The sequence below is a fragment of the Leuciscus leuciscus genome (genome assembly GCF_965113295.1).
Source record: "Leuciscus leuciscus genome assembly, chromosome: 5".
Lineage (NCBI taxonomy): Eukaryota > Metazoa > Chordata > Actinopteri > Cypriniformes > Leuciscidae > Leuciscus > Leuciscus leuciscus.
In genome coordinates, this window is record NC_138729.1 from 44839233 (window position 1) to 44854882 (window position 15650).

Genomic DNA, 15650 nt, shown 5'->3' on the forward strand with positions numbered 1-15650 from the left:
TGGATTATCAAGACACATCGTGTTTTGTAATGGTACACCAATGCATTCGTAAAGTGTTGCAGTTAATATCATGATATTATATTGTAATTAATGGCAATGTCCTTGTTTTGTTCTATTATAGTGCCACCAAGTGGTGCAGTTCCACCGCTTTTTTGTGTTCCCAGAGTGAGCCTATACATGTGTGTGTCAAATTTGGTGAAAATATCTCGTTTTGTTTTGGATAGACATTTATATGTATGAGAGCATTAAAAAAATGACCCAGGGGTGACTTTGATTGGATTTTGTTGCCACTTACTATAAAAATTTTGAACTTTGGGCATTAGCATATTGGCAACGACCTATGTTTCCTAACTTCCTATGGTGGTTTTGTCTCGATCGGTTTCAAAGGTATTGGCAAATGTTTTGTAAGCACTAATTTACAACATTGCGCTCACCACAAGGCAAAACCTAGAATGTTTGGTATCGTTAGACTCGGCAAGGATTCAGGAATGTAAGGAGATGACTCAACCAAATCTAAAGTTATAAGCATGTAAATAATTTTTTGGTCCGAAACTTCTCAGACTCTTTCAGAGCATCGTGCCAATGACCCATACCAAGTTTTGTAAAGATATGTTCATGTGTTCATAAAATACAGCATTTTAGTACAAAATTCAAAATGGCCGACGCCCAAAATGGCCGATATGGAAAAACTGGATATCAGTCGACTCGGCATGACGCCCTGAATCTAACCACTTTTATGATTTTTGGACAAACCGTTCAGAAGTTATAGCCAAAAATACGTGTTTCATTACTGGATGAATCAGTGTTTTTTGAACGAATCTCTAGAATGAATGATTAAAGTTTCAAGTGTCAAGTTTCTTGCAAAAGTTGATTTACTCTATTTTGATTGCTACTGTAGCTCCTGTAGCTCAAACAGTAGAGCGTTGGCGCTAGCAACGCCAAGGTCATGGGTTCGATTCCCAGGGAAAGCAAGAACTGACAAATTGTAAAATGTGTACCTTGAATGCTTTGGATAAAAGCGTCTGCCAAATGCATAAATGTAAATGTAAATGTACTGTAGACAGTGTTTATATCTATAAACTTTTATCTCAGTACTTCTGTGATCATTTGAATTTCGAGCTGATGTTGTTGTAATATTATTTAAGAATATAATAAATGACTCTTGTGTCAATCTAAAATGATCTTCCCACTCATCATTCTGTGAAGTGGTGCAGGACAACGTTGTCCAACAAGTGCTTGTTTCGGACTCTCATCTGCAGATGCCTTGTTTTGGGCATTTGGGCATTGTTTTTTTACTGCTTGATTAATATAAGCAGCACAGCCAAAGCTTTGTGTACGCCGCGTCTCCTAATAAGGACCTGAAATAGGTAAATATAAGTCTGCTTTTTAAAACAACGGTAAAGCATTGCGGAGATACAGCCTTACGTCTGTTTTTGCAAGCGCTACACAAAACTAGTTTGCACGGTATTCGAGAACGGTTTGACGAATCAACTTGAATTCCATAACTTTTTGTCGGCATGGTCTGAAGATTATCTGGTTAAATTTTCGTGAAAATCGGAGCAACCATCTAGGACAAGTTCAAAAAAGTAGGTAAAAAAAAAAAAAATCAAAATGGCGGAAAAATTTTCATGATGGAAAAGGACGTCATAGGGTGCAATCGAATCGGCTTGAGCTAAGAAATCAGAGGAAACAAGATTTTAGATTTTCTAGCCCTTACGGTTCAAAAGTTATTAGCATAAACATAAAGTGAAACCTTGGACAGTTGGTGGCGCTAGACGGATTGAGTTAGAGACTCCAAATTTGCTATGGTGACAGTTCAGACTGTCCTCTATCAGTGTGCCAAATTTCATAACTTTACCGCAAGCGGTTCTATGGGCTACCATAGACCTCCATACAGAAGAAGAAGAAGAAGAAGAAGAAGAAGAAGAAGAAGAAGAAGAAGAAGAAGAAGAAGAAGAAGAAGAAGAAGAAGAAGAAGAAGAAGAAGAAGAAGAAGAAGAAGAAGAAGAAGAAGAAGAAGAAGAAGAAGAAGAAGAAGAAGAAGAAGAAGAAGAAGAAGAAGAAGAAGAAGAAGAAGAAGAAGAAGAAGAAGAAGAAGAAGAAGAAGAAGAAGAAGAAGAAGAAGAAGAAGAAGAAGAAGAAGAAGAAGAAGAAGAAGAAGAAGAAGAAGAAGAAGAAGAAGAAGAAGAAGAAGAAGAAGAAGAAGAAGAAGAAGAAGAAGAAGAAGAAGAAGAAGAAGAAGAAGAAGAAGAAGAAGAAGAAGAAGAAGAAGAAGAAGAAAAATGCCAACGATTTCAAGAGGTGCCTACGCACTTTCAGTGCTTGGCCCCTAATAACTGCAATTAAACACTGCAACTCCGTAAAATTAGCCCTGACACCACGACAGTTCCATTGGATGATAAAATTTCCCATTACCTAATAGGAAGAATAGGAACAGTTGTCCTAATTCTGCCTTTAGGACATGGGCTTCTACTATGGTGTTCACTCTCTTTCATTTCGACATCTTTCATTTGTCTTGTCTTTTTGAAGTTTCATCTTTTGATTGTGAAGAGGTTGCCTTTCTGTTATTTTTATTTGCCTTTTGATTCTCAGTTGTTGAACTCTGAGATGAAAGTCATTTGAAAGTTTCGTTCTGAATTCCTGTATTCTTCATTTTTGAGATAAGATTACAGTAGTTAAGTTTGGGGTTTATCTTTATGCATCCAGGTTATATCTGTCTGGCAATCTATTGTTCTTACAGCTTTTTTGACAGCAGAAGCAAAAGTTTTATTCAAATTGTCCAGTTCATAATTTGTTCACTTCTTTTACTGTTCCTGCTATTCCAGCTATACCCTTTTGAATAGCAAAAAGGGAAAGCTTGGTTATTGGAAGATCTGGAGAAGAAGCTTCAATGGCTACGTTTACATGCAACCAAATAATTCATTTGTAATCAAATGAACGGCTCAATCGGACAGAAAAGCCTTCATGTAAACACCTTAAATCGAACCGCTTGGGCTCGATCTGAATGAAATTGATCGGATTGAAACGGTTGTTCAACGCTTCCTACGAGTCTGCACTTTCACGACGTAATGCCGCTTTGACTGTTGGAAAAAAATCTGCTGTGAAGCTCGCTTTAGTGTGCATCGAGGGCGCATATCAACCTCAAAGGGGGCACTGAGGAGCACCCTTCTGAAACCTAAAATGACAAATTGTATGGTAAAATGACGGTCTTGTTGACTACACGATTCTGGATAAATTGAGAATCACAATTTTTTTTGTTTCAAACTGAGATCACGATTCTCCCACGATTCAGAAAACTTAAATACGATTTTTCTCAAAATTGACGTTGCTGACTCTATCGACTTCAAACAGGTGTAGCTCATTCATTGTTTGTCCAATTCCAATAAATCGTACATCATTTAGAAGGTTTTTCAATGGAGCATAACATTATAGGATTCATGCACTTGCACAATAACAAGCACTTGTTTTTTGAAAATTTGCTCATTCTGACTCATTTTGCCAGCATGGGTCACAAATATTTGTATTACTGAATGAATCAGTGTTTTTAAACGAATCTCTTGAATGAATGATTCAATGACAAATACATTTGTTAACAGTCACTTGTCGCCACCTGGTGGTGTAAAGATGTAATCGATACAATCGTTATTTGAAGTGCCATATTACTTTCAAAAGGTGATACCGTAGACATCAGTATTAATATCCGAACTATAAAACTTATCCCAGTACTTCTGTGATAATTTGAATTATTGTAAAACAGAAATAATCATACTGTGAGGTTGTTTGTGAAGCCGTTTTACATTTACATTTATTCAATTAGCAGACGCTTTTATCCAAAGCGACTTACAAATGAGAACAATAGAAGCAGTTAAACTAACAATAGGACAACAATATGCATATATAAATATATGCAGATATATAATAGAAGATAAAGTGTTAGTATTAATGGATCAAGTGCTGCCGAAAAAGAAGCGTCTTCAGTCGTTTCTTGAAAATGGACACGGACTCAGCAGCTCTGGTTGAGTTGGGCAGGTCATTCCACCAGCAGGGAACAGATCAGGAAAAGGTCAGAGAAAGAGATTTTGTGCCTCTTTGAGATGACACCACAAGACAGCATTCACTTGCTGTGCACTTCAGCACGTAGGTCTGAAGTAATGAGTTTAGGTAAAAGGGAGCAGAGTCAGTGGTTTTCTGTAGGCAGACGTCAGTGACTTGAATTTGATGAAAGCGGCAACTGGCAACCAGTGCAATTTTGTGAGGAGAGGAGTGACGTGAGATTCCGTGGGTGTTTGAATCGAGATCGCAATCTTTTAACGATTAATGCAGCTCTAACTCGCACGCATTGGCCACTGTAAGTAAGTGCATATGAAGTGTGCCATTTTGGACAGGGTCTATTAAACCAATGGCTTTAGCATGTAAAAGCATGACTCACTGATTCATACACTCACCCCTCTCTTCTTGATGGCTTTTCTCAAAAGGCCCACAACATCTCTCCCCTCCACTCCACTCGCCTTAAAACCTTTGGTCCATGACACCAGAAAACTCTGCACAGAAATAAGGACAACCATGGAGACATGACATTCTCGCTAAAGAGCTCCTTATTTTAATGAATTCTTCCTCCTTTAAAATGTTTTCCTTCTCATTTCACCTCATCTAGTTTAGTCTGCTGGCAAGGAAATGAAAAGGTAAAGCCTAGAGGCAGCTTCTTCTCTTTGATGCCCAATTTTTCAAGGAAATTGGCCAAGCATTCGGCTATGTGATCGAAGAGCTGGAAAAGAAAAGAAAAAAGACAGATTTTAACATTTAAATTTTAAATACATTGCTTAGCTAAGATTAAGAACCCATTACATTCAAAAGTGACCCACACCAAAATGTCTAAATATAGCCTAATATGTTCAATAGCAAACAAATTAGGTGGATCAAAAGTCTATGTAAAAGGAAAAAAGGTAATCTTACAAAGCGCAAGTTAGTCCAAAGGTGTCGTTATTTTCATCTCTTAAATATTACATTTTTGAAGGCTACAAAATCATAAGCACAGTATAACTGTTTTGAAATGAAAAACTAAAGTGGAAACAAGCCTCAGAAAAGCTACCGAAAGTGAAAAGTTCTGATGCGGAAATCCAATGGGGACAGACAATCAATATGTCGTGCAAGTCTCCTCAGGCCATACATTCTATATTGAAATCACAACGCCATAATGCCATGGTGGTGTGTGTGTGAGGAACCAGGTGCAACTCATAATTTTCTGACAGCTGGGTTCCAACTATATCTTCCACCCTCTGGTCATGCACTCTTATAAAGGGCTCTTGTGGCCGAATTGCAATGAATGAAGTCCAAACAGTGAACACATCCACTGCCAAATTAACACGGAGAAGTAGGGATGAAAATTGGTTTGGTTTTACCCCAGACATGATTCAGTTCCCAGCCACCTAAGAGACACTATTATTTTTATTTTTATGTCAGTGTATATGATTATTATGATGAAAAGTTAGTTGTAGTATCTCAACTTGCTTTTTTTTCTTTGCATAACAGCATATTTATAAAAATAAAACATAAGAAGATATAAAACAAACGGACATGTCTGTTTTATACATTTAGGATTAAACCATTTGAAATGTGTTTAAGTATTAATACTTTTTGTAACAGTGAACAAGTGTATAAGAAAGAATGTGCATTAAAATGATTTTCTTATGACGCACATTCATTTGGCCTTTGCCTAAAATGGTAATTTCATGCAGAGAGAGACAGTGACACTTAAAGTGAGAACATTATTATCTACTGCAAGATGAAATAAGAGAAAAGTTAAACCATGTAATAAATCAGATGAATCCATTTCTACATTTTCACAATCTGTTAACTTTGGATTTTGCAATTAAAGAAGCACCTAATACATGATGAAATTGTCTAAAAGACAAAGTTAAAGGGATAGTTTACCCAAAGATGAAAATTCCATAATTTAATCACCCTCAAGTTCTAAACCTGTATGAATTTCTTTCTTCAGCTGAACACAAAAAGGATATTTTGAAGAATTTCGGTAACCTGTTTGGTTATCTCTTGATGGGCATAGAATCTATGGAAGTCAATAGGGCCCATCAACTGTTTGATTACCAACATTCTTCAGAATATCCTTTTTGTGTTCAGCTGAAGAAAGAAATTCAAGAAAGATAATAAAAAAAATCTATCCCTTTAATAATGCATAATTAAAATAATTTTTCAACCAGGCCCTGAGATAAAAACAGATGCCTTGTGCGTTATGGTTAATTGGTTAAATGTTCATGTGCAGAGATACAGTGGGTCTCATTTACTTTGTTCTTAGGTGTTAAAACGTTCTCATGCAAAACTTTCAGGTGCATACTCTAAATTAGAGTAAATTAGTCTATTAGGCCTAGATATATGTGGTTGGCCATATTGTTATTTACATACAATTACATTAATGCATTTGACAGATGCTTTTATCCAAAGTGAATTACTTTGCATTCAAGGCACACATTTTACATTTTTTAACAGTTCTTACTTTCCCCGGGAATTGAGCAACAGAAAAAAATGTATAGAACCTTTACAAGACCACACATGTATATCATATAAATCATATGTGTTACTTTGGAATAAGGATACTTCACCCAAAATGTTGAATTTTGAAATTTGAAAATTTGAATTTGAAATTCAAATTTTGAAATTTGAATTCTGTTATAATTTACTGACATCATTCCTGATGTTATTTTGAAATTTGACAGTTTGGGTTACCATTGACCTCCATTGTCTAGCCCAAAAAAAAAAAAAAAAACCTTCCCTAATAGAAGTAAGTCATACAGGTTTGGAACAAAATAAGGGTAAGAAAATGGCAGAATTTTCATATAGGTGATATACTGTATCCCTCTAAAAAAAATAATACACCTAATAATGAATTAAGATTTATGCATCATGATTTCTGCATAAGAACTTTCACATTAGAACTTTCTGCATGAGAATTGTTACGTTCTATACGTGTTTGTTGTTGTGCTTTTGTTTTTGTTTTTCCCTCCCTCTCTTGTACCCCTATTTCCCTCCCTATTTGCTCTCAGGTTCCTGTGATAGGCCGTGTCAGCTGTCAATCATCATGCGGCTCTTCCGCAACCAATCTGCTGTCGCCCCGCTGTTTTAAAAGACTTCCAGCGCGTCTCATTCGGCAGCAGTGTGTGTTTGTTCAGTGTCCTGAGTTGCGTACTTTGTATCAGTTTAATCCAATCCCACTTGTGCATGTGTAGTCTAACATTTATTTCCTTAGTGTTATTTTGTGCTTTACGCCAATGTTCTGAGTTTAACGGCTTTAGGTCTATGTGGGAAAAGAGAACAGGTCAGTAGATTGCGCGGTATACATTGTGCCCGTAGTAATGTCAGGTGTTAGACACACTAGGTAAGAAGTGTGCGCCACCCTTTGTATTTTTGTTCTCTTAGTTAGAGAAGGATTTTAGGGCGTCGAATACGCTGCAGAATTCGGTTTATTTTTCACATTTTATTTTATTAGGTTAGAGGTTGTGGGGGTAGTTTAAGGGAATTATTTTGTTTAGTTTTGGTTCTTTAATTTGGCGCCACTTAAGTTCCTTTTCCCTATAATTATTTGTATGTTCGTTTCCTTTTGTGTGTTTTCTTTTACATTGTACATAGCTCACTCACTGTATCTAGTGGCTTCGGCTTTTTGTAATAAATTATCACGTTTATTCTATTCATGTTTCTTTCTGCTGTATCCCATATACCAGCAGTAGTGTGATATTTGAATGTTGCGTTCCATCTCCTAGACCTTTAAAGATCACAACAAGAATTTTCAAAGACAGGTTCTTAAATATGTGCTGAGGCTAGCAAAGCCTAAAATGAGATCCGAGTAAGAAACACTCATAAAAAAACGACAAAAAAACAAAACAACAACAAGACCCGCAGAAGAAAGAATTCAACAGGCTTGCGCACACACTCCTCACCTCTGTCCCAGTTCCCCTCATGATGTTCTCTGGAATGGCATAGATCTGGTTCTCCATCTCCACCGTCTGCTTCCCATTACTGGACACTCTGACAAGCAGAACCCGGAAATTGGTTCCTCCCAAGTCCAGGGCAAGGAAGTCGCCCGTTTCTACAAACAAATGTAATGTAAATTTAACTCAAGAGAATAGATTTCGAGAATAAAGACAACATTACAAGAACAAAGAGGTCATGGCTCAAGAATAATCACATTATAAGAATTTTACAACATTAATATTTTACAAATAGTCCAAGCTTTGACAATGAAGTCAAAACATCAGAACAAACAGTATTTTGAGAATAAAATAAAAAATTATGGGAATAAAAGATTATGATTTTAAGGTGATGTTGTTACAGTCTATTTACACAAACAAATACTGAGTAATATTAATTAACTACATGTTCTTAGTATATGGGTTATGGTTAGGGTTAGCTGCTTGTAATTATGCATAATTTACTATTATTACTAAAGTAAGTACATGTAATGTGTAACTGGCACCTTAAAATAAAATATTACCCCCCAAAAAAGTTGAATGTTATGAGAACAAAGCTGTTCTCAGACAATACTTGTTTATTAAACCTGCATTATGCCAGCAGCCATATCACCCTGTAGCCCAAGACTGGTTGCCCACTGAAGCTCAGCAGGGTTGAGCCGGGTCTGTACCTGGACAAGAGACTTCCTGGGAAAACCAGGTTGCTGCTGGAAGAGCTGTTAGTGAGGCCAGCAGGGGGCGCTCATCCTGTGGTCTGTGTGATCCTAACGCCCCAGTATAGCGATGGGGACACTGTACGGTAAAAAACAGTGTGTGGCGCAATATAGCTGCCGTCACATCATCCAGGTGGATGCTGCACATTGGTGGTAGTTGAGCAGATTCCCTCCTTTCAAATGTAAAGCACTTTGAGTGCCAAGAAAGGCGCAATATGTAACGAATAATTATAATTATAACCGTTATGACTTGTTTCTCAACACTTTATGACTTTGTAATGTTACATTGTTTAATGTGGCACTAAAAGGCTGTCACACTTATTATAATGTCCTTATAACTGGATGGGCTCTATTGTGTTGGAGGAATTTCAGATTTTTGAAAGCTCACAGTACTTTGAATTTGAAGTACTTTTTATCTCCAAGGATTTTTCAAGATATGGCCTCTTTGGAACTAGTCTTTGCATGCTTTTCTATGCTTAACACACATTAAAGGTCTTTCAGAAAGCATTTGTTAAACTCTCAAGGTGAGGACAGTTGTCTGTCAGTACAGGCGTGACCTTCTGCCTTAGCGTACGTCAGTATAACAACAGGCTTTCATGCACCCAAAGATCTCACTTCAAAACGACATGATAAACATTGCCTTTGCAAACAAAATGTTTTGTTACAAGGAAGTTGCTTAAATCTACAACCATGCAACAAGAAATCTATCTCTTCAAGAGAAAGCAAAAAGTTGAGCAAGCAGAAACATCTCAACCGCTGAATCATGACATGAGAATAAAGTCCCTGAGTATGCAGGGATGGCAAACATCCATTTGGACACAAACCCACCTTGGTCTCAGATCAGTATCGTTCCCTTGGCAACACTTCCTAGCACTCTTTTGTGGCTCACACTCACATGACTACTTTTCTGTGTGCAGGCATTCTTTCCAGGAACCCGAAAACAGTTATTCTTTTCACACTCCACTTGAGACATTGTCTCATCCCACGTGCACAGTCAAACACTCTCAGATGCCAGTGACAGCATTGGGTTGCTGTCAGTCACTGTGACAGAAACACACACTCAAACACATCAACAGTGAGGGGTGATAATAACACACCTGGAGAGCTGTATCAATCATTTCTTCATTTTATCTCACAACAAAAAGGAACCACTTCCAGGACAGAACAATATGTTCCACAGGATGCTTGCCACTAAAGACAATAATATACCTCCGCCCATGACATGACCCACATGGAACCTGACGCCAACACATTCCCAAAGGGTACAACAAATGCTTTTCATTCACAATATTCAATTAATTTTTTTCCCTCATAATAATTAGATTAAGAATTTGTAATAAAAGTTGTTGACATACAAATGCCTTCAAATGGATTTGGATACTTAAGCCACACCCACAAAAAATACATGCTGTTACATTACATATCATGAATAACATTTTAAGCAAAACATTTCACAAAAAGATGTTTGTTCAGTTTGAAAGGTAGTGTCCACCTGTGGTTACTCTGCTAAGACACCTACTGTATGAGAACTTGAGGAGAACAGACTTCATACATATAAAAATGACCTTGAGGTCAGTTGGTGAAAGGTCAAAAGAAAAGTAAAGTCAGTTCTGAGAAAAACTCTTGCATTGTAGGTGTTGCTTGGTTTGATTTTTTTACTTTTCAAATGCATTGAAATTCAATGGATTCAACTAAAGTGGGGCACTTTTTTGGAAATTGGGCTAAAAGTGGTCTATTTTACCTGAATTCATACTACATTTCTAAGTGCGTAACTGTGTTCAGATACCTTTTGTGATTTTAAAAAGCTAAACTTGAATGTCTTAGGCTATTTTGATGATGCCCTTTTCCGTCTGTATAGGTCAAAATCTCACCTGTGCCGTCAGGTGTGGAGCGGACGAAGGTGGGGAGCATCTTGACAGCTGCAGTTGGGTTAGTGTCTCTGCCCAGTCCTTTATCCATCTCCCTTCTGAACCGCTTGGAGACATCCATCAGGTTCTCATCAGACAGTCGCATGTGATACAGGTACTTATCCACCTGAGAAAACCAAATGAAGGGTGAAAATTCACTACATTTTCCTATTTTCTTTTTTATATAGGTCTAATTAATAAAGAAATGTACTTCAACTGAACAACACCGATTTACTATTTGGTTTACTCATTATCACAGCCTTTTTATTAGTAAAGTTTTTGACAAAAATCACTAATACATATTCTCATACAAATGTACAACATGGCATGGGGTATGGTCATAATGGCAAACTACCATACTACTCATAATAACTTTGCAACATTACATTTAAAGTCTCCACAAATTTTCTGCAAGCATGGAATAAGACTAACCAGGGTTCTCACAAAATGGGTAAGAATTTTATTTTAAATGATTTCATAAAGCACTCACAAAAAGGCATGAAATATTTTAGGTATACATACTCACTGAACTGGAAATTATTCTAGGTAAACGCAAAAAAAACCTGAAACTTTTGACTGAAAATTTTCCCTTGGCCGAACCCCATTCCACAGCCTGTCACACACCCAGTTTAAGAGCAGATTTTCTTTTTGTAATTAGGAGTATAGTGAGTACATGCTTTACCTTCACTTCATTTGCATTTAAAGAAGGGCCATTTTGAACTGCGTTTCTATTATTTACACATTTACACATGTTTTCAATCTAATGCTTTTGCAAGACTTGACTCTTTGTGATGTAGTCATACAAATAATTAACCATTTGCATAACAAGTTTTCATTTCTCAAATAATAAAAGCCAACAGAGCTTTTGCTGAAAAGTGAGCTAATATCACAAACTATGCATGAGCGTATTTTCCAGGCCTGGATATCGCAACTTTAAAGGAGCCTTATGTAAGATTGTGGCCAAAACTGGTACTGCAATCACTTTCAAATTACTGTAGAGCGGTGTATATATATCCTGCAATATCCTGGCCGGACTACTGTTGTCAGTGATATAAGTATTTGAAATGAACATGATTTCTTAATGTCTAGTGACATATCAGGGCCATTTTATGATTAATTGAAATACATTTCTTACATACAGCTCCTTTAAATTTCACTTATTTATTAATTTTTCACTGAATAACCAAATTACTATGTTTGCCAAATGTTTATATGCAGTAGGCACATCCCTTCTGGCAATAGCTGTAGGCATAAAATGTGAAAGACAGATTTGACTTTATAAAATCTGAGCTAAAATACAACAGTATAAAATAGCACATTCAGCCTTACTGATTACATTTCGAACACAGAGTAACGTTCTGTTCAAAATGTAATCAGTAAGGCTGAACGTGCTATTTTATGCTGTTGAATTTGAGCTTTTAGCTTTTGATTTTATAAAATCGAAAGTCTGTCTGATTGTGTGCCTATGGTTCCGGTCAGAATGGAATTACATCCTGCATTATATATAAATATTTGTAGGCCTATATAAATGAAGGCTGCTCTGGGCCACTATCTGACACTGGCAATCACAGAGACCTGCTTTTCTTTGAAGGCCAATAGTAACTTGAGGCCATCCGTTTATTCTTACAGTCCTGATACCAGCTGAAGAATATTTTACAAGAAAGGGAAGCTGGAATGTCCCGTACTAGCTTTCACTCAAAGGTCAGATGTTGACTTCATAAGAGAATCTCTTAAAAGCAGTTATATAAAGATGAAGAAAGAAAGAGTCTCTTTAGGCAACATCCTTCCAGATTGTAAAAGAATTGCAGCTCTCTCTCTGAGGTCTGCAGTGTTATATTTAATGACTGACAATGGAACAAGTGTTGTTCGCAATTCTAGCTCAATAATGGTTCGATTCGCTGTGATGAATTCACCCTGATGAATAGCATAAACAGAGCACTGTACTGAGGCGCAATTCATACAGATACCTATAAAAGCATATGCATTCACAATCACACATATCCACCTCAGCAGGAGAAATGGCCTGTCTTGGTAAATACTTAGAACTTATGTAAGATGTGAAACTCATATGGCTGTTTCTATAATATGACATTTGACATCACAGGGGGACAGAATCATTCACACAGCTGCCCACGATAAGACATATGGTGCCAAGATCACATGGGAAACATATCAACCTGTCGCCTAATACACAGGGTTCAACAGGGCTTAAGAGCATGAATATAAAAAATATAGGCTATTTCTTATTGATTATTTGAAAGAACAACACAATTTAAAAAACTGTATGTGAAAATGTATTAAAAAAGAAGCTTATTTTGATTAAAAATCATGTATAAAAGGCAAATAGGACTCCGAAGGCACTGATACAGTGCAGACTACTGTATAAAGTCACACACACATGCAGTACAATCTGCATTATGGAGTCAAACTTGTCTAAGTCCAGGCTGGTCTCAAGGTCCTGTCCAGGACATACTGGATGTAACAGTACACAGTGCTATGATAAACAAGTTTATAATTATCGCGTCAAGACAGAGATAGATGCGATTATATTCTGGTTTAAACTTCAAGTGCAAACACAGTTTTGCAGTTGTTACATTTGATTCATTTCTGTGAATCAACTCAAAATGTCTGCTTAAAAAGAAACTTCAATTTAAAAAGAAAAAGAAAAAAATCTATTTAAAACTCTGATTCAATGATTCATTTCAATGACACTGAAATGTGAAAGTGTTTATGAACACTGACTGTTCAATAGGCCTACAATAATGTTGAAAGGGTAATTATTTCAATGAGTGTCTTGACCTGGGGGGACCTTCTATTTGGGGCTAAACCGAACACCTTTCCAATTACATGCCAATTTCAACACCACCAATTTCACCTGCTTTTGACTCCATCGCATGCGAGGACACTTTAATGAGGTTCAGAATGTATTGTCAATACAAAAGAAAAGAGAACTCTTAGGAGGCCAGAAACTGATCATTTGCACAAGACATTTCCGAACTCTTGAATGCAAGACAAGTGAGTGATAACATGAGGATATGAAAAAGGTCAGAGTGCGTGCCGTGCATTGAATGATCTAAATAGGAATCTGAATCCCAGTGAAGTTTTTACTGCCTTCATGTACAGACAGCTCCACAAATACAACAAAGACAAGATGTTGCAACATAAATCAGAAGAGCTTAAATCACATTTGCTTATACAAGTTCTTTTAAATCTCAATGTTAGACAGGGCTCTTATTCACATTACTCCCACACTGGCCTCAAACAGCATTTTGAAACTGTGAGTTTCATTTCATTAAACCTTTTGTCAACTTAACTTTACTTTTCCTAGCCAATATTGAATGACTTTTATCAAACAGTCACATGGGTTTTTTTTTTTTCTTTATGAAATTATAATTGTAATAGGATGAATCAGGGTAATTTTGGACATTTCGTAATCTGGAACACCCAAGCACTGATGTGTACATTTCTTGCTCCACCACAAGAAAAAAGTTTTGTTTTTTTTACAATGACCGTGTCCCAGCCTTCATAATGGGAAGTATTGTTGTTCATCTGTACGGACCAGGCACCATGGTTCGAAACGCACGTGATTCTCATATTAATTGCAAACTTTAACCATCATAGAGCGAAAGTTTATCATTTTGCATGTCAGATTAAAAAGCAAAGTTGAACGAAAGTCACAAAAATTGCGGTATACTTATTAATTCAGAGTGTCTGGAGAGCATCTGTCATCAATGTATGAGCTTTTCTCTGCATTATTCATAGGAATTAACTCTTTTAATCAAATGAATGCGCCATATGAGATCACATTACAGAAGATAATTCAAATGTCAACAAAAAACAGTTTTGGCACTGTTCGTTCAAATCTGCCTGTTCAGCTTTGTGTTGTTGTCCTTCAGACAGTCCTTAACGAAACTCGCAATGCGGATCATAGTTCATAACTGGAACAGAGAAAGCATGTTTCAAGTTTTCATAGACATATTTCATTCCTAGTGCTCCAAACATGAACCAGCACTGTGTATGCGCACATAGACATATTTCATCATGTCTTCTTCAAATTAAATATATGATATGTTCAAATAAGGATACTGATACGGTACATCTGATTATGAATGCGATGACACGTTGAATTACTGATCTGATACACAGAAGACAATAACGTAGACCGAAAATTCAAAGAAGGATGGACACAAAAGTAACTAAGTCTAGAGTTAAACTGATGTGTGTTATTTGTTCAGAGATTGCATTTAAGCACTGCATTGAAAATATTATAATTTTTCATATAGACCAATAACTCTGGAAAGATATAATGCTGATTTGATGATATTTCTAAGAATAATTTATCATAACATATTTGATTTATTCATGATAGATGTTAGTAGTAGTCTCTACTAATAAGATTTTTGTGAGCTTGCCACATATTAAAATATGTTTAAGAGATAGCCTACTCTACTCTGGCATGAGGAACATGGCACTGGTTCTTAGTTTGGTATTAAGAATTTGTGTTTGATTCTGGAATGTTCTGTTCGGCATTGTGTGTGTAATCAGATCCCAGTGACAGTAGAAAATAAAAATGCAGCTTTTAACCAGGGTATATTAATTTCATACAGTTTGTTGTTTGTACAATGATCCCATTCATTTGGCCATTTGTTGATAACGTAGGCTATAACACACTGAGGGTAATAGCTGACTTGTCAGACAACTATTCATCCAGTGCAGTTTCATTCACACTAGTTAACCAAACAAAGGTGAGTCAGTTCAGTAAAAGAATGCCTTGTTTGATAGCAAACACTACGTATATAAAAAAAAGGGCTGTCGACTGTAATCTGCTAATGTGTGAACAAACACAAATTAAGCTTTGGCGTAGGCCTATATCACAATGAATATGAAGGCATGTATAGGAGTGCATGAAATATAAACATCTTGTCAATTCCTGAGTTGCTCTGAAGGAGGACATCACATCAAATTCATCCAAAATCACAGTTCTTCTTTTTTTTTTAAGTGTGACAACAATGTACTTGTCAGAGGTCACAGAAGACACTGCATGCTTTTGT

At 36.5% G+C, this 15650-nt stretch overlaps 1 protein-coding gene across 1 annotated transcript in view; it reads right to left on the reverse strand.

Moving 5' to 3' along the window:
* Positions 1 to 15650, reverse strand: part of hk2 (hexokinase 2) — a 69515-nt gene that overhangs the window by 52938 nt on the left and 927 nt on the right. The window contains exons 2-5 of the mRNA XM_082170219.1: positions 10564 to 10726; positions 7950 to 8098; positions 4646 to 4765; positions 4446 to 4541 (exon numbers count right to left, since the gene is read on the reverse strand). Of these exons, the coding sequence (XP_082026345.1) occupies positions 4446 to 4541; positions 4646 to 4765; positions 7950 to 8098; positions 10564 to 10726 (528 nt within the window). The remainder of the gene's footprint in view (positions 1 to 4445; positions 4542 to 4645; positions 4766 to 7949; positions 8099 to 10563; positions 10727 to 15650) is intronic.